Genomic DNA, 18,772 nt, shown 5'->3' on the forward strand with positions numbered 1-18,772 from the left:
GAGTAAAGGTCTGTAGGCTTTCTCAGAAATGAGTAGAAACAAGAGGCAGCAGGGCGAGGGAGAGACCTCAAAGTGGTAATCGAAATCAGTGCTGTCATTCGTTAGCACTGTGAGTGGCGACCTCGTAGATAACAAGCAGAGGGGCAATGAGCAGAATAGAGAACTGGAAATGATATGGGAACATGAACAGACAGCAGCCTTGGCCCTCCTCAAAAGACCAGGACAACATGGCTGTCAACATCGGTTTTGCTCCCATCATTAACACCAAAACAACGGCGGCTTGATGCCTTCCTGTAGCCTCATTTCATCTCTGAGCATCACCAGAAAAAGAGCTTTGGTCTGCATTGTTTATCCAACTTCCAGTCAAACTGTAAGGTTGAAAAATTCATTTTAAGTGACATTCTTTCCTCTTTGTTGTTTCAGGAATTGCTGGAACTCCAGTGATCTTCAACATGAATGGAGATGCACCTGGGCGCTATGAAATCTATCAATACCAGATCACGAGTAACTCCTCTGATTACAAGATCATTGGTCACTGGACGGATCAGCTCTACCTGGATGTAAGGATGCTTCAAATCTTACCTTTGATTATGTCATATTTAGGGATGCACGATATTATCAGCACAATATCGGTATCGGCTGATAAAAGCTTAAAAACACGTTTATCAGTATCGGCACACGTGAAAATTTCTGCTGATAGGCACAGTCAATAAGGTGCTATTCAGTTAGGATTATTATTAATTTCCATCTGAAAAATAAGCTCCTTAAATAAAATGTAGCACTTCATTTATTTGCACTGCAGAGCTCTGTGTCTGTCACCAGGTTGTTACAGTAGCTCTAAAATTATCAAATGCAACTTGGTTATGTTTAAAAATGCATTGTACATTTAAAGTTCATGTGATCTAAAGAAATAATATTTCTGTATTTCAATACTGAATGTCTTGAGTTTGAAAAAAATAAGACATTTCTTATTTATGGTAAAATCAAATGTTTTTTGTCTTGTTTGATGTGTGTTTCTTAAACAAATAAGACCGTCACAATTAGAGCAACATGTAAATTCCAGTACAGGATAGACTTAGCTTTCTTTACAGTGAAAAAAAAGGAACAAACTTGTGATTATCGGTATCGGTATTGGTATCTGCCAAAAGGGGTTTCGATATATCGGCATATCGGATACCAGCAAAAATCCAATATTGTGCATCCCTAGTCATATTGCATCACAGGAGGGAAGTCTACGTTTGTGTTTATTTCCCTGTAAAAGTTTCGAAACAGCCTTGAAACTTATGACCATTACATCTGACATTTACAGAGCTCCTCACCTGGAATAACAGTTTCATTTATTAACGACTGTCATCAAAGATCTTGCTGCAGAACCTCGATTATGCCTGTTTTTACAAGACAACAGTGTGATATAAATTATAAATGATTTTCTTCCTGGTTGGCTCCAGATTTACAAACAATGAGGCTGACACACAATACAGATCAATACAGAGTATGGTGCACAGTACTTCCTTTTCTACTTAACTCTGATCATATTAGCAGCTCTTCAATGCAGTAACCTTGTTTTCCATCTTTATGTTGTTACATAACATAATCATGAATCCTCCGTCACAAATACTTATGCTTAGACTATTAAATCTGTAACGTTGCATGTGCGGGAATCAAAAGGCTTTGTTTTTATATGATAAATGACAATGTACTTTGTGGTAATGCATCTTTCATACAGCAGCCTCCAGGTGCTCTCATTTTGATGCACATACTGTCGGTATGATTACTGGTTACTGTAGACATCCAGGCCCTGACTTACTGCAGCACACACATTGAGTTCTCAGTGTTGCCTGCATAGCAGGAACCTCCAAGGAAAATGAAAATGTCACATGCAGATTATTTCTGACACAAAACCAATCACCTAAAGCACCCAGATGTTGATTTGAATAATGGATATAACTGAATATTCTCTATCCCCCTTGTGCACCTTATTTTATTCAATAACACCTCTCTCTCTCAAAAAAAAAAAAAACTGCTTTGTAATAAATACAAACAACCTCAGTGCAGCAGGCACATGGTGCTGCACTGCACTGTGTTGAGACTGCAGTGCCTTGCAGCCAGACTCCATGTACTTATCTGTCCTCCAGTAGCAGACAAACATTCCCTGGAAGTAATTAAGCAGCAGTTGTTTCCTATTCAGTTATACTGCAACAAGTTCACACACTGATGTCTTGATAAAAAGACTGTAGCTTTCATGTGGGGGATATCCCATTACAGTTTGTTCACACAATTATACACTTGTGTGTGTAATCTAATCCACCAAGTGTTAATTGAATTGTTTCGTCATGCATTATGTAGTGAAGTGTTAAATATGTAACTAGAGGAGGAACAATAAGTAGTCAATTGTGTTAATGTTTTTGCTTTATTGACTTGTAGCGTTATTTAAAAAGTTGGTTTAAGAGTTGAGGGTATATGAGGGCAGACGTTAAAGTACAGTGTGGATGAACTTCTGCAAATGTTTCTTCTCTTTTATACGTGTCCCTCCAGACTAATGAGATGCAGTGGCCCGGTGGAACACAAGAGGTCCCTTCCTCCATATGCAGCCAACCCTGTCGTCCTGGGCAGCGCAAAAAGATAGTAAAAGGAATCCCGTGTTGCTGGCACTGTGAGAATTGCGATGGTTACCAGTACCAGGTGGACATGTTCAACTGTAAGATGTGCCGCTTTGATTCACGACCTAATGCGAACCACACTGGCTGCGATCCCATCCCCATTGTCAAGCTGGAGTGGAGCTCTCCCTGGGCAGTCATCCCTGTCCTGATCGCTGTACTGGGCATCATGGCCACTCTGTTTGTGGTTGTCACCTTTGTGCGCTACAACGACACACCTATTGTAAAGGCATCAGGTCGAGAGCTGAGCTATGTGCTGCTGACAGGGATATTTCTGTGCTATGCTACGACATTCCTTATGATCTCTGCCCCTGATGTGGTTATCTGCTCCCTACGGAGGATTTTCCTGGGCCTGGGAATGAGTATAAGCTACGCAGCTCTCCTCACCAAGACAAATCGGATCTACAGGATTTTTGAGCAGGGCAAGATGTCGGTCAGTGCCCCTCGTTTCATCTCCCCAGCCTCACAGTTAGTCATCACATTCAGCCTGATATCAGTGCAGCTCCTCGGGGTGTGCATCTGGTTTGGTGTCGACCCTTCACAAGCCATCATCGACTATGAGGATCAGCGTACAGCCAATCCTAAAATGGCTCGTGGGGTTTTGAAATGTGATATTTCAGACCTGTCCCTCATCTGTCTGCTGGGTTACAGCATGCTGCTGATGGTCACCTGTACAGTCTACGCCATCAAGACTAGAGGGGTTCCTGAGACGTTCAATGAGGCCAAGCCCATTGGCTTCACCATGTACACAACCTGTATTGTGTGGCTCGCCTTCATCCCCATCTTCTTTGGGACTTCACAATCAGCAGAAAAGGTGAGCATTTTAAGCTGAATGTGGTACTCGCCAACATTAACATATTGTTAACAAATTTCTGGGCCTGAATACGTACTCCAGCTTTCACAAAAAGGCCATATTAGGGACGACCCATCCAGATCTCAGATATCCTCCTGACTACCAGCAGTTCAAATTTGTTCTCTGTGGAGGACATTTGTAAACCTAAATATCTTCCACTTACTTCACACTACTGAATAAACACCTTGTGCCATCTACAGAGGACATTTAGGGCTTTTCAATGATACCAAATGTGAAGGGGTGGGGCTTTGGTACCTTTCTCTTTTTCATTAAGGAAAATGGCATCCATCAGTGGAAGTGCAATTTATGGGAAGAGGAAAAGTAAGTGTATAAAACTTTTTAATAAGCAAATTTTCGCTTGAAATTTTGGTGGCATATTTCATATGGGACTCTTAACAACACATTTGAACATTGTCTGAATAATTTTTACTGTATTTTAGCATTGTGATATCCTAGTAATACACATAATATCTGAAATATAAAAAAAACGTTTTTTCGAAAAAAAATGTGTTCAGTATTCTAATAACCTCACAAAGATTGGGGAATCTTAAAATCTTTGTGATTGTTGTCACGTACATTGTCTTTTGTTGTGTTGGATGATGTGTCGTGCTCAAGGGGCAACATCCGGTTTGTAAAAATTAAGTCTTTGAGGAAGTGCCAAAAGTCGCTGTTTGTTGAGAATCCGCTTGAAGCTGGCCGCAGAAAGAAGTCACGTGTACACCCAGCCATAAAAATGGACTTTTACAGCATTAATAAGCATATTTACAACCTGGCTCAAAAAACGGTCTAGAATGCTGATTTCACTATCAGCACACTTTGTACAGTGAGTAGGCCTGTCACGATAACAAATTTTGCTAGACGATAATTTTCCAAAATATTATTGCCGATAAACGTTATTATTGTCAATATTATTTTGGGTTTTTTTTTCCATTTTTTCATTGATGTAATTATGATAAATGGGACAATAAAGTGAGTACACCATATCAAAAGCAAGAATCTTTAATTTCTTAAGAGTATTTAACCGTAGTTAAAAGGTTAGGATCTTTTAAATAAAATAAATTAAACAAAAAATATAATAAATTTAACAAACAAGAAAGAGAAAAAAATGCAATGAAAATGAAATGGACTCTCTTTAGAAAAAAAAACATGTCAATGAAAATAATTAATACTAATCAAAAACAATAAAACATAGACCCTGTCTCTAAAGAAAAAATGAAATTCCAAAAAAAAATAAAAAAAACTATAGCCTAAATAAAAGGGAGTTTATACAGTTTCTGAATTGTTTGTAACATGTACTTTTTCCCAGTCAATCCATACTGTCTGTCAGACATTTTTAACATTTCTGGCTTTCAACCGTATTGAAGGGCTGCATTTCTTTGACAATGTAGCTGTCTTTGAGCGCCCACCATTTGGCGCTTTTATTTCTATGTACTTTGCAGACCCTTCTTCTTCTTCTTCATCGCCACTATTTTCAAAAAAATGCAACATATCAGCTTGTTGGTTTTCATGAGCTCACACTTTGTTCATTCTGATAAAAAACAAAATATTCCCACACTGGGACTGTGGCAGGCGGCTTAAGAACCGTGCACCGAGCGCTGCTTTCACTATCAGCTCACATTGTACAGTGTGTGGATTTTTTTCTAACTCAGGCGGTTTAGAAGTTATTAGGATTGTTTGATTTTCCAATCAGAGGCACAGCTCAGGTCACGTGACCGGCGGGTGTGTAGCTGCTCGAAAAAACACTCACAGCCGGCATCATAGCGAATGTGGCAGCATCCGCAGATTGGCTTCATTTCACGGTTTCAGGAACAGACAGGTGACAGGTGGCTTTGTCCATGTTTTATACAGTCTATGGTTGTGCTCCATTGTTTGGACCACACGGCTGCATGACCGGTCATAATAAACGCAGCACTGTTTAAAAGCTGTGGCTTTGCACTGAAATGAATGGAACTTGAAATCTGACTCCAGGCAGTAAACTGCTTGAATTAAGGTATGCTTTGAAGGCTAATGGATAAGTATGCACGATCGTTTGTCACAAGCAAGCAAAGTGGTGGTAGAAGCAAGCGCCTTTAAATGAGAAGCCACTCCTCTGATAATAACGTGTAGTGAAGTATCTGTTGACAGAAAGGGACATAAAAAAGTATTCTAAAGCTAGAAGCTTAAGAGCAATTGCCGAAGTTAACATTTGGAAACAATTATTCTTCTAAATTACCGATTTTACAGAGGCACCTCATTAACAACTTTTGATGAAAACAACACACATTGTAATTAGTAAAAATGTCTGCAGCCATCTGTACTTTCTGCTGTATCAACCTGCTGAGTTAGGGAAAGGAGAAGGAATGTTTCACTGCAGTGATTCACAAAACAGTCTGAGGAAAATAGAAAAGCTTTCGTCCTGTCACTGTTTCTTCTGCCTTTCATCTACTTTGTTCAATTTTTAAAGCAAATTCAGAAACTCAGCATTTAAAGGAACTGTAGAAGCCTTTCTACATCAACAGGCTGTCAGCTTTTCCCTGGTGCTTTGAGGTTATTCATTTAGTGGCTTCACTTGATCTCTTCTGGATTTTGTCACTAATAGACTGTAGGATGTTTTGGCAGGACAGTGCGGGTCGAGGGGAGTATCCTGTCAACCTGTTTGTTGTTGCAGAGTCAATTTAGGGTTATCAGGAGGGACGGAAAACAGCTTTCACCAGAGTGTGGCCGATAAATAAGTTACACCTAGCATGTAAACACAGCCTGTTATAAAATAAGCAGGAAACACAAAGTTCCCTGTCGTTAGCTTGAAGACAAAGTGAGGGGGAGTCTCTTTTTGACAGGGTGCCCACACAAATAAAAAAATTATCTGGGTGTTTTTACAAAAAGTGTGGTTTAAATCTAATTTAACAACAGATTTGAATGACGAGCTGTAAGTAAAAACAGCAAGCTTTAAAAACCCTTTTATTTTCAAGAATTACAGAAGTGATTTACTTGAGTTCCTTCAGATTGTATCCTCTGAATTTGAGCTGTTATTCGCCTCCTATCAAACGCAAGTGTTTTTGCACAGAGTACTACGGTGAATCTATCAAATGGACCAGCAATGACAGCTGGTAAAACAAACTCTAACCAAACAGGATGAGTCGTGACCAACAGTTCAAGTGGACGATAAAGTTTACAAAGAAAATCCTTCACAATAAAAGCCCCCCACAAGTGGACAAGGAGATGATAAACTTAAAGGATACGTTTGGTTTATACAGCTTTTACATTGTTTATAGAATGAAGTAGAACAAAATAATCACCCAGAAGGCTTTCCTGATCCAAGCAGTGCTTCGGGAGATATTTAGATCCAAAATCGTGCAGCGGATGTCCGTATAATGGGATCCATCAGGGCATAGACAGCGAGCTCCTAAAACTGCATTAATCGTCCAAAAACTCATGTTTTTCACCAATATTCCATCATGGTCCGCTTCGGGTTAGTCCTCTGCTGCAGTCTGTGTCACTCCAGACAGTGCTGTGTGGCTGTACTGACCTCTGAACTGACGAAGACTTTGTTTACGATTGCCCCTCCGCGCTTCGTCATGTAGCCTGCCGCCTTCCCCTGAAACAATGAGTCGCACTGCGCATGCGCGGAGGGGCAATCGTAAACAAAGTCTTCGTCAGTTCAGAGGTCAGTACAGCCACACAGCGCTGTCTGGAGTGACACAGACTGCAGCAGAGGACTAACCCGGAGCGGTCCATGATGGAATATTGGTGAAAAACACAAGTTTTTGGACGATTAATGCAGTTTTAGGAGTGGTGCTGTCTATGCCCCGATGGATCCCATTATACGGACGTCCACTGCACGATTTTGGATCCAAATATCTCCCCAAGAACTGCTTGGATCAGGAAAGCCTTCCGGGTGAGTATTTTGTTCTACTTCATTCTATAAACAATGTAAAAGCTGTGTAAACCGAACTTATCCTTTAATGCTGCTGTGAATATATTGAATGCTTTAAAATATGCAGTTTAAAATAATCAATTCTTGGTAGATGTCACCTTCATGACATGAAATAATCCTTCGGACAGAGCGTTTATTGAATTAAAAGTATGTTTTTTATGGTCTACAATAATCCCCCCCGTTTTGGAAGGAAACCAAATTATATGCTGTATCCTCAAGTTTAATTCTTACCTGACACAGGTGTCAGCATTTATGAGAACTTTGTTTAAAAAGTGTTCAAAGCCACGACAGTGTGACAATCAGTCAACATAAGTGCTAGCACTGTGAAACCAAAGCAGGTACTAACGTTCTTCTTTTCAAATTTACATCTCAGCTTTTCCATCCGTGACACAATGATTTCATGTCCTTTCATTTACATTCAGAAAAAGCTGATCCATAATATTTTGGTGCGAGGATTTGGAGGTGCCGTGGCAGCGCGTTAACGTGCTTTGCGAGTCGGTGGGGAAAGCTCTGGCAGCTGCTGTCTGGACGAGGGATTTGATGCTTAATGACAAAAAGGAGCCATGCTCCATCCAAGAAAGCTCATAATGGCTCAGCCTGCTGTGGTTCTCGGTCCCCAGCCATGTTCCCTCACTGTGCCGATGGAGCAGATTGGCAATCATATCAGCGTGTCGGGGAGAATTTATGTCACAGGGGCCAATGGAAGTGGGCAAGGGTCTCGGCTCTCCTCACAGAGTGACTCCTCTCTGTACTCCGGAGGGGGAGCAATATTGTTCCGAACTCACCCGGGGCCACGTGTAATCTTCTCAGGAGATTACAACACCCCCCCTTCATCACCGAGGAATGCTCATGTTCTGCTTGCGCTGTGATGAAATACAATGCCCCCTCACTTTCATTTTGCACTGACATCTCTTTTCCTCATCTGACATGGCTTTAGGAGGCTTAATTTTTAAAAGTCTCGGCAGTTTTTGTTGGCAAATACATCAACATATATCTCAGTGTCTGTAGCACAAGGCAAAGGTTATTCCCAACTGTCAGTATGCCAAATATTTTTGTTTAATCGTAACAAAACTGATTTAAGTTCACACATTCCAGACAAAGCAATCTTAATAATTATACAGCGATAAAGATGTGAATATATAATATAACATAAGCGTTTGTCTTGAAAAGAGGAGATTAATGGTATACAAGCTCACATACAAACAACATATGTCACAATCGTATCTTGGGCAGCATAATTCATAACTCGTGACACCCCGGCTCACAACGCCGTAGGCGATTAGCCCTGACAAACAACTCAGTCATTTGGGATGTCTGCAAATGTAATGTCAGATATAACCTCCGGCTGATCTTGATAAATGATGGTGGCCAGCTGTGGTTTTAATGTACGCTCTTTCCTGTGTTCGTCGGCTTTCAGGGCTCCAGAACATTTCATTTACTGCACAAATTCCCCTCTTAGAGCAAACTTTTAACTACAGACTGTTGTGGAAAGATGGGGCTGACAGATCTTTTATGATTCTTAATTTTCTTCTGTATTTTATCAATTCAACTTCAGCTCCGCATGTGTCACTGTCAGATTCAATGTACCTGTTTTGTTTTTCTCTGCCCCTCTGCTGACTCACTCCCCACATCAACAAATCAGACATGGTCTGTGTCTGAGCTCTGGGACGATTATCATGAATGAAAAATCACTGGCAGGCCCTTTTAATATGCTGTAGGATATTTCTCTCTGCACCACAGTTGTTGCCTTTAGCGATATATCTGCAACCCAGCTGTGAGAAGCAGCTGTCACTGGCTTCAGAAAGCACACAATCTGTATGCTGTTGTCTTAAACCTCTGGGTGAAAAACATCCACACACACACACACACACACACACACACACACACACACACACACACACACACACACACACACACACACACACACACACACACACACACACACACACACACACACACACACACACACAGCATAGACACCCATCAGGGGCGTTACTATTAGTTGTACATCATAAATAAACAAACAGGGCAAAGACAGCAGAGCTTAGAGGTGATGAACTCCACACATGGAGTAAAAGAAAATGAATAATGGAGGAAGTATACCAGAACTATGTCTTATTATTCTATCATGAAGTGATGCAAAGGTAGATCCTCCTTCATAAAATGCTGATTTACATGAGATTACAGAGCTGGTGGAATGTCTAACACGCAGAACTCTCAAAGAAATAAATGCCCTGCAATCACATGCTCCAGGGAGCGTTCTTCTTCCTGTAGCTTTATTAGAAAATTGGCTCTCAGACTAAAATATGTGTATTAGATTTTCTTTGATGGACCAAACGTAAAATATGATGGCTCAAGGTGGAACAGCTCGGGTTCACCTGAGATTCTAAAGTGAGAACATTGCTGTCCTCGGGCCGGTGCAGCTCCAACAAATGATGGCTTTTTGTCTTTCTCTTTCTCTTTTATAATACAGATGTACATCCAGACCACAACCCTGACCATTTCTGTAAGCCTCAGTGCATCAGTCTCTCTGGGAATGCTCTACATGCCCAAGGTCTATGTGGTTCTCTTCCATCCAGAGCAGAACGTACCGAAGCGCAAGCGCAGCCTGAAGGCTGTGGTCACCGCAGCCACCATGTCCAACAAGTTCAACCCCAAAGGAGGCCTGAGGCCAAACGGAGAGGCCAAGTCTGAACTCTGTGAAAGTCTGGAAACACAAGGTTGGTATGGAGCCTGATGGAGCAGTAATAAAGAGACAGAACAAAATGAGAAATGATTCAGTGGAGCTCCAGCTGTAGCTGCTTTTATGCTGATCTATTGAGCTGCTTGAGTGTAAAGTAATCCCAGTAATAGAAAACACATGTCTACTCTAAAATAATGACCTCTTTTTCATTAGAACATAATTGATTGCGGTGTATTTTGCACTTCAACAGTTTGGGAAATTAGTGAGCTCTATGTGAGCATACAAGAAATGAGTGTGCCCACTAAGTGATGTTGTTCTTTTTGATCCTAAGGCACTGTGCCAGAACTGAAACATTAAAATAACTACAACCAAATTGAGTGTAGCTTTCTGAGTCGCAGGATTCTCGCACAGGATTGGTTCTTTTTTTTTTTTTTTTTTTTAATTCAAAATACAGTGATATGATTAATATAATGATACATAATGTTTCCTCTTCAGAAATAATTGACTGCAGAAAGTCTTTGAGAGAGGAACTAAATCTGCTCTAAACCTGCAACTGAGAACACATGAAAAAAAAAACACTTTCTTTAACTGATTCTCACCTCACTGGATTTGTGAATCAGGAGGTGTGACAGAGAGCCCACACTATTCTGATTTTAAAAAATACGACAGACACGGGTAGCTCAGCATTAGAAAAGAGTACATTTCAAACACGATTAGGAAGTGTATGAGTAGGCAGTCCTCTCTGTGTGGGCAGTCTTAAATCCAAACAAGCAGCTCAACATGTTCTGATTACTCAAAGTCCTGATTTTGTTCCCTGACAGGCTGCACAGTACGGGATGATGTATATTAGTACTGACAAAGCTGTGCCCACATTTTCTTGTCTTTTTTGACCATGAAGTGGTTTTATTCTATCCTATCACAGAGCCCACTTACAGGTGCTGATTCTCACCCCGTGCTTTGACCTGTGAATCTAACTATTGCTCTTTGTGCTTGTGTGTCAGACTGTGGTGAGGGAGGGGACCCTTGTGAGGGACTTTAGACTCTCAGGTAACCTGATGAGACGATGACTTTGCTTTAACTTTATAACCTGTGACCACTTTATTCTGTTCATCTCTGCTAATGCTCACCACAACATCCATGCCTGCAGAAAACATGCACAAAAGCATCCTGGCTGCCCCTGGCTTAAGTACAGCTCCCTCGATAACTCCAGGCGTTAATCACGTCCCCACAAATCCCACTTTAACCACGAGACATGAACTTGGATGGACGATATTGGTGTGTGGTGCTGTAAAATAGCCCATCAGCACGGCAAAGCCTGTTAATGTGTGAAGATGACACCACTCTGCCTGAGTGCAGGAGACAGGCGATAGCCATGTGTCCCCTATAATTTGTTTCCCTGTTGACAAAAGAAGGAATTTGCAGTAATGGGACAACAACAACAATAAGAGTGAACAGGAAAAGACAGATGGGTCTGCCAGCACCGATTCTTTCTGGACCATCTATTCTTTATCTTGGCCTTGCAGCACATAAATATTCAAATAAGGTTCATTTATCAGTGCTTCTCTTGGATGAGATGCTTTGGATGAAATGGCGAGAATACCGCCTCCATTCACACACCCCACATGGCACTGACAAATATACAGAAACGTTTACCATTACACAGCTCCCCTCTGCAGCTTTTTGCCCGGACCCAGGCTTTCAGCTGCTTTCTGATTGGATTCATCCCCTCTGACATATTCAATCAGCCAAGGCTGCTGTAGGCACATTGGCAGATTGGTAGTTTGATTACCACCACCGAGCATGCTCGCCGAGGACAGTTTACCCGACAGAAAAAAATTGACACAGACATGTGCTATGACACTTGCACAGGGACATATGTGTGCATAGGAGCATGACTGCACACATACACGGGTACTGTATGATATGATAGTGGTGATGACCAGCCGTCGGGATTGGTTTCACTCCCTGTGCTCTGCCCTCAGGTTGTCTGTCTAAACTGTTTTACTCACAGCTGATATTGAATTTTCTGAAACATGAAAATAATTTCAAAGAGTAATGAGAACTTTTATGAAACACTGATGCAAACACTTGTGTTGCCAAGTCAGATCACATATTGTTTTAATATCATTGAACATTTCATACACCAAAAAAAACCCTGCTGCATGCTCTGCTTGGTGCACAGAGGAATCTCAGGTTGCTGCATGTGGTCGAAGGTTTGCATTTGAATGACTATTATTGCATTTTAGACCACAGGTGTGATCTGATTAGGGCTCCTTAAAATGTGCTTTAAGACTCAGTTTAACGATATGATCAGCTGTGAGGAAAACATCCTGAGTGGGCCCCTCTTGGATTCAGTAACAGTACCCCGAAGTGCAGCTATTGATATGACTGTGAGCCCCACAGAGTCTGACTGCATCTGCATCACTGTATGGAAAAATATTTCATGGTGATATGTTTTTATTGTATCTGCACTGTTATCATGTACAATTATCCATACCTAACAACCTCTTTCAGCCTTCTATGAGCTACATTATGGACATTTTCTCGAGTTCCACTCACAGCTACATCCATCATCTTTAGATTTCTGGGTTTTGTTTGAAACGTTAGTAATATAGGTTTTCATTTTCACTTAAATTTATAATATCATGACACAATGAGTCAGATTTGATCCACTGTAATTTCCAGATTAGGGCACCTGAATATAAACCGTATCAAATAAGTTTGGAAAGAAAAAAAAAACTGCACTTAACTATAAGCTGCACATTGTAACCAAGCGGCAACATCTGGTCTAAGAATATGAGACAATGCCGAAGTGCTAAAATCTGCTGTTTCTCGAGTGTCCGCTTGAGGCTGGCTCCGGAAGTACCCGATTCACAAACACACCAAGCCAAAAAAGCCATTTTCAAAGCAGAAATTAACGTATTTACAGCCTGGTTCTCCTGTCTGAGTCGCTAATTTTACTTCCGGCACCTACTGTACTGGGGGTGAATTTTTTTCTGACTCGACTGTTCAGGGGATATTAAGATTGCGAACTCCCCCAATAAGAGGCACAGCTGAGGGTCACGTGACCGACAGGCGCCCTATGGCTGTAAGCTAAGCCCTTGCCACTACCAATACGGCTGCTATAGCCGATGTGCTTCATTTTCTGTTTCAGAAACAGAGGGGTGACATCGGCGAGACTACATCCATGTTTTGTACAGTCTATGATTGTAACATGAGATAATTACACAGAAAGGGGTCAGCCCAATGTTTGCGCCATTGCATTTTGTCCCCCAAAATATAAGGATAATAGACCTAGGCTAACATCCGGCTCCTTTTTTTTTCTATCACTGTATATAACAGTATTAACGCATGCCTTTGCAGACACCAGATGCCATTTGGGAGGACACATCTCTTTTGCAGTCACAGCGTGGTCTTACCCTGGATCAGCATCCATTTCTATCTGTTTGCTCTCCCTGACAAAGTCCATAAGTGTAGAGTAAATTATCAAAAAAAAAAAAATCTGCTGTAACTTTTCTAGCCTGGGCTCTGGATTACAGCTGTCAGAGCTTGTTTATTTTGTTTTTATTATGTAAAATTACATTATTTGTAACATTACAGGCTGATGTCGTGCATATCTTTGTTTTTGTTCATTTATTTCACTGTAAAGCAAAAATAAGCTAAAGGGTGATACCAGGTCTACAACAATTTTATTATTTCTATTCAGCCTATATGCATTCTGAAGGTTATGCTCTGTTCGTCTCTCTTCTTCGGAGATCATGGGATATCACTGTTGCTAAGTAAATACAACCTAAAAAACACCCCCGGTGGCCGTCAAAAATCTATAAACTAGCCGCACCGTCGTATAAGCCGCAGGGTTGAAAGCGTGAAAAAAAAGTAGCAGCTTATAGTCTTGAAATTACGGTAGTAGCTTTAATAATCAGTCCTACAATTTTGATCAAGAATATGAAAAATTATGAACCAAAACCCTTTCATTAAACTGGACAAAATTTTAGCAGCTAAATAGTTAATTGTATGCTAAGAAAGTAAAAATAATCTATAAATGATTTGAACACCTCTCTGTGAATCACTGGGGTTTATTCACATTTTGAATCTCAGTCACCGTTAACCATCTCCTAGTTTCGCACATTTCAATTTAAATGGAACCCAATAATAGAGATATCACCCGCATAAATGCAGTTTTTAGATTACATCATCATGCTTTATGGTTGGTTCCTCCTGTGCTCGTTTCAGGAAGTCAGCCATAAATGGATCCCCCCCCATCAATCTGGCCTTCAACATGTGCTCAGGATGATTACCGCCTCACGCCTGTTTGAATCTCACCCGAGATGCTTCTTAACCCTTTCCTTCTCTCTCCAACACCTTCGTTTACAGCGCTGGCCTCCAAGCAGACATACATAAGCTACAGTAACCACGCCATCTGAGACAGAGACGAACTGTAGGAGGGAAGCAACAGCCAGCCTGAGGAGAACTCGCCTGGTTCCAGGGGGATTCGGGGAAATACTGGAGGACTTTGAAGCAGCTGAGAGGGCTGGGGTGGAAAGATGGGAATCACTCTATGAATGGAAGGATGTCATATTTTTCTAGAGAATCAGGCTATGGCTTGAGTGCTGAATTTGTAAGAAAATTAGAAGATGGGAGAACGGACGGTTAAATTTCCTCTTCCCACCCTTTCTTAAACACATGAGAGCATTGAGTTGTGACGTGTTAAGGTTCAGGCTGAGTGACACAGCTGGAGACTACAGTATGTTTTCCTTCTGAGGTGTATAGCACACAATTTCAGTTCTTCTCTATGAGGCACTTTGTTGTCTCGTTTCAACAAAAACAAGGCACAACATGTTGTGTTTTTGCTCAAGTCAAATGCAGTTGAGAGGTTATAACAGTATACAAATAATTCATTATTTTTTGTTACTGGTATTTTGGGTTTGGAAGCTGCAACTGTTCATGCCTTATTATAGTACATGGAGGATTTCTACAGATGCTAACCATATCTGAAACGTGGCAAAAATAAAGCAGTGGGTGATCCCAGGTTTTTTAATCAGTGTTTCATAATGGTGATGATGACGATGCCATCATCTAACAAACCTAGTGTACAGTCCCAGAGCATGCTTGTGGGAGCATCACGTGTACTGTGCTGTGTCGTCGACGTCTATGGAATGCAACATTTGTCATGGTTGTCATTCACAGTGGAGATGTCATTTTGGACCATTACCCACTGGGTTACCCTCTGCTGAACAAACCATAATTTCAAACACTGAAGGTGCAAAACTGAAGAGGAATTGCGATGGAATACATTTAATAGTTTACACCACACTCCATAAATGTCAGCCAGGACATGGAGGCTCATCGGTGCATACTTCAAACATCCCTGATTTATTGGCCCTTATTTATCATGAGCTTCTTGAATTGAAGCAAGTGGAATATTCAAGTTTCCATGTTGGTTAAACATCCAGATCAGCCACATCAAAATCATACATTTTGACACAACTAAAGCACAATGGCAGTTGGAGTTCACCCTGGATATTACACACACTTCCGCCTACTTTGTGTTTTTCATATATGTGTGCTTCTGTAGAGAAGCTAAAACTATGATCTATATGTCTATATTGAAGCTACAATAACAGCATAGTCTGTCAGTGAAGTCTTGTTTCTTGCAGGAGTAGAACACATCATTCAGTTGTCAGATGTGCTATTTTTAAACCATGATGCTAAAGTGTGACGGATCAGACGGACAGTATTCCACTGGGATCTCGTGCGATTTGTTGAGGATGTACAGGTATCCTGTGATTCTCTCAAAAACTGTGTTTTCCAAAGGCATTTTCCTTTTCCTTCTCTCACTTCTTCAGGTCATGGAGTTAGGAGCTACAGTGGAAATGACTAATGAGAGTTTTAATGGTATTTTTGGAGGGAAATTAGGCTCACACAGCTACTCAGCATGAGGACCCATTTGGAAAAGGTGCCAGATCCTTTTCATCTGACGGCTTGAACTTTTAAAGATAATTAGGAAGATCACATGCAAAGAATTCCTTCAAAACGCTTCACATGAGTATTTTTAGATGGATGCAGCAGCCTGTTATGATGGGATAAAAGGATTTTAGTTGGTGTCAAAGAACAGTCACTCAGGTCACCCTCGGTGGCTCCCACTGAGGACAGAGATGACATTGGTAGCAGCTTCAAGTCTCATTGGGGGATTCAAGATTTGTTGGGAGGTTGGATTTTTTCCCCTTCAAAACAAACTGGTAGGATAAGTCTTTATCTAACTGCTGACAAAAAACACTTGAAATGTAATTTCTACATAGCCAAGCACAAACATGCAACACTCACCATGATGACAAACATCAGCCTCTTAGTAAATGAAACAGCATTCACTGACTGCAGTAGCCAATGCTTATCTAGTTGAACAGTGACAAACCAGTTCACTCATTTCAGTGAGTACATTTTTGCCTCTGAGAACAAAAAAGCACAAAAGGCTGAATAAAAGCCCTATTTATGGGAGTAACTATTCATTATTTTGATTAGAAATTCTTTCTTTTTTTATTTTACTGCTTTTTCCATGATTTGTGTTTCCCATTTAATTCTAACAACAGTATTCATGTTTTGGAGAAAGAAGTGTTTTTTGGGCGTTGTGAGTACTGAAAGTAGCTTCATGCTGGGTTTGTGATTGTAAAGCAGGCTGAAAAGCTTTTGAAGCAGTTTTGTTTTGCTTTTTAAAAACAGTCTTTTCTGCAAAAGAAGGTTAAACCAAAAGCTGCTTTATAAATTTGATTTCTCTTCACTGCGAAAGGTGCACAGAAGGCCTGAATGACTTAACTAACAATAATAGATGAAGCAAGAGCAATTAATCCTTAAAAAGCACTGGTTTCAGAATAAAAAATGACATTAAATAGAAGGACTTAGAAAAGGGAGTGGCTTGAAATGAAAATTTGGAATCAATTGACCCAAGAAAAGAGCCAGTTCTAACAGTTACTATAAGAGCAGTAATATTCCAGATATACATGGAATCCATTTGAATATTTCTATATTTCTGACATTGTTTCACACCCTTCTTCATGTGCTGCTCTCACTCAGACTATTCTCAAAATGCAGAACTGAAACAGATGTTGCTTCTTCTTTTACTCTGACAGAAAATCTGATCCTGCTCATTTAGCCACAGCCATCTTTGAAAATTGTACGTCTTACTTCTGACGAAATATTTGCATGGTAAATCTACTTTAGCGATAAACCTTCTGTCCATTTGTTTATTGTAGGTGGTAGTCAACTGTATGCTGACAAAACTTGCTGGAAGATTGCTCTCCTGAAGCTGTTTGTTTGTCTAGGCTGTGTGAAGGACACTTGATCCTTGCTTGAGTGTTAAAGAAATCTCAGAATTATCCATAAATTACACTTGCATCAGGAATTCCGTGGTATTCAACATTTTACAGTGAATTCAATTTTTTAATGACAAACTCAATTATTCAATAACGTCGTTTGTGTTTTTCAAATCGTGGGAATCTTGGACATCAATGTTACTGTGTGTGAAGGGTGTGAAAGTGGTCAGGTAGTAGTCATTATGTTAGCCCTGGTACCTCAGGTGTGTTAACGTGTATTTATTTGTACCTCTTAGTCTAAGTATTTTGAAAAGTTGCGTCTCCTCTCTCATATTTATATATTAATTTCACAGCATTTTTTCCAAGCTCACATTTCTGGATCAAAATAGAGGAAGTAAACTGAAGTTACTTGATAAATAAGGGCCAGTGCCTTCATTCTGTGCCTCATCCATCAAACTACATCTGCCATTTTTCCCATGAATCTTTGGTGTTGTTTGTGTTGCACTCGCCCTGTTCAAAGTGTGGACTCGCATACGATTTATATGAGATATTTGAACTCCATTCCTGTCTCGAGTTCCGCTCAAGTATTTTTCCATCAACAGTTGAGCTCTGGCATTTGTCTCATTTAATGTTATCCTCAGAAATGCAAAAATATGTATGTTGCATGTCAAAACTCATACATCATGTGAACTATCTGAGTCCAGAAGGAAAACTACTGCAGAGAATTATATATAGCAAATATTTTGGTTTACACAGAGACTCTCAGCTTCTACAGAAGTCTAAGGTGTTGCAGAAAACCTTGTTTTCTCATCATTTGATAAAGTATTGTTTGTGGGATTGTTTGTGTTTGTGAATATGATCATTTCCCTTTTTTGACACACCCTCCCCCCATTTTATTTTTCTAAAACACTTTGTCTGTGTTACAAAATAGAATATGTAAGTGATGACTGAAACTAAATGGCAAGTTATTGTACGTTATAAAATGGATTGATCATGTCTGCTTTATGTACTGAATTATTTAAAAAAGAAATACAAAAAGAATTACAGTGCCTGGATATTTATGAATTATATAAAGAAAAAAGTAAAATGTGTAGAGCATGTTCATTTTTATACAAGATATTTCTAATAAAAGACTGTTTTGCAAAAAAAAAGATAAAAGTGTGACACCCCTTTCTTGTAGTGTTTGTCTATTTGGAGGAGCTACCAACACATTGTTCTACATCAACAGGTTCATAGGTTTTGTTTTTAGAGCTGGCATTTCTAATCCTCACCACTCTTCACCTTGTTATGTTATATTTTTTGGACATGTATTACTTTGCAGGTCTACAAACAGGTGCATGGATCATGTTTGAATAAAGT

The 18,772-nt window shown here is 40.2% G+C and overlaps 1 protein-coding gene across 3 annotated transcripts in view; it reads left to right on the top strand.

Moving 5' to 3' along the window:
• The window catches only part of LOC141799057 (metabotropic glutamate receptor 4-like), a 220,922-nt gene extending 202,428 nt beyond the window's left edge, over positions 1 to 18,494 (top strand). For 2 of the 3 annotated variants that reach the window (XM_074681113.1, XM_074681112.1), the window contains 4 exons: positions 424 to 560; positions 2,536 to 3,471; positions 9,897 to 10,143; positions 14,481 to 18,493. In XM_074681113.1, the coding sequence (XP_074537214.1) occupies positions 424 to 560; positions 2,536 to 3,471; positions 9,897 to 10,143; positions 14,481 to 14,530 (1,370 nt within the window). In that variant the 3' untranslated portion in view covers positions 14,531 to 18,493. Of the gene's footprint in view, positions 1 to 423; positions 561 to 2,535; positions 3,472 to 9,896; positions 10,144 to 11,107; positions 11,154 to 14,480 lie in introns of all 3 variants that reach the window. The other variant, XM_074681114.1, reaches the window with a different exon arrangement.
• Positions 18,495 to 18,772: the final 278 nt, after the last annotated feature.

Source organism: Halichoeres trimaculatus, unplaced genomic scaffold (assembly GCF_033239565.1).
Source record: "Halichoeres trimaculatus isolate MK-OKI-2021-1 unplaced genomic scaffold, fHalTri1.1 fHalTri1_scaffold_11, whole genome shotgun sequence".
NCBI lineage: Eukaryota > Metazoa > Chordata > Actinopteri > Labriformes > Labridae > Halichoeres > Halichoeres trimaculatus.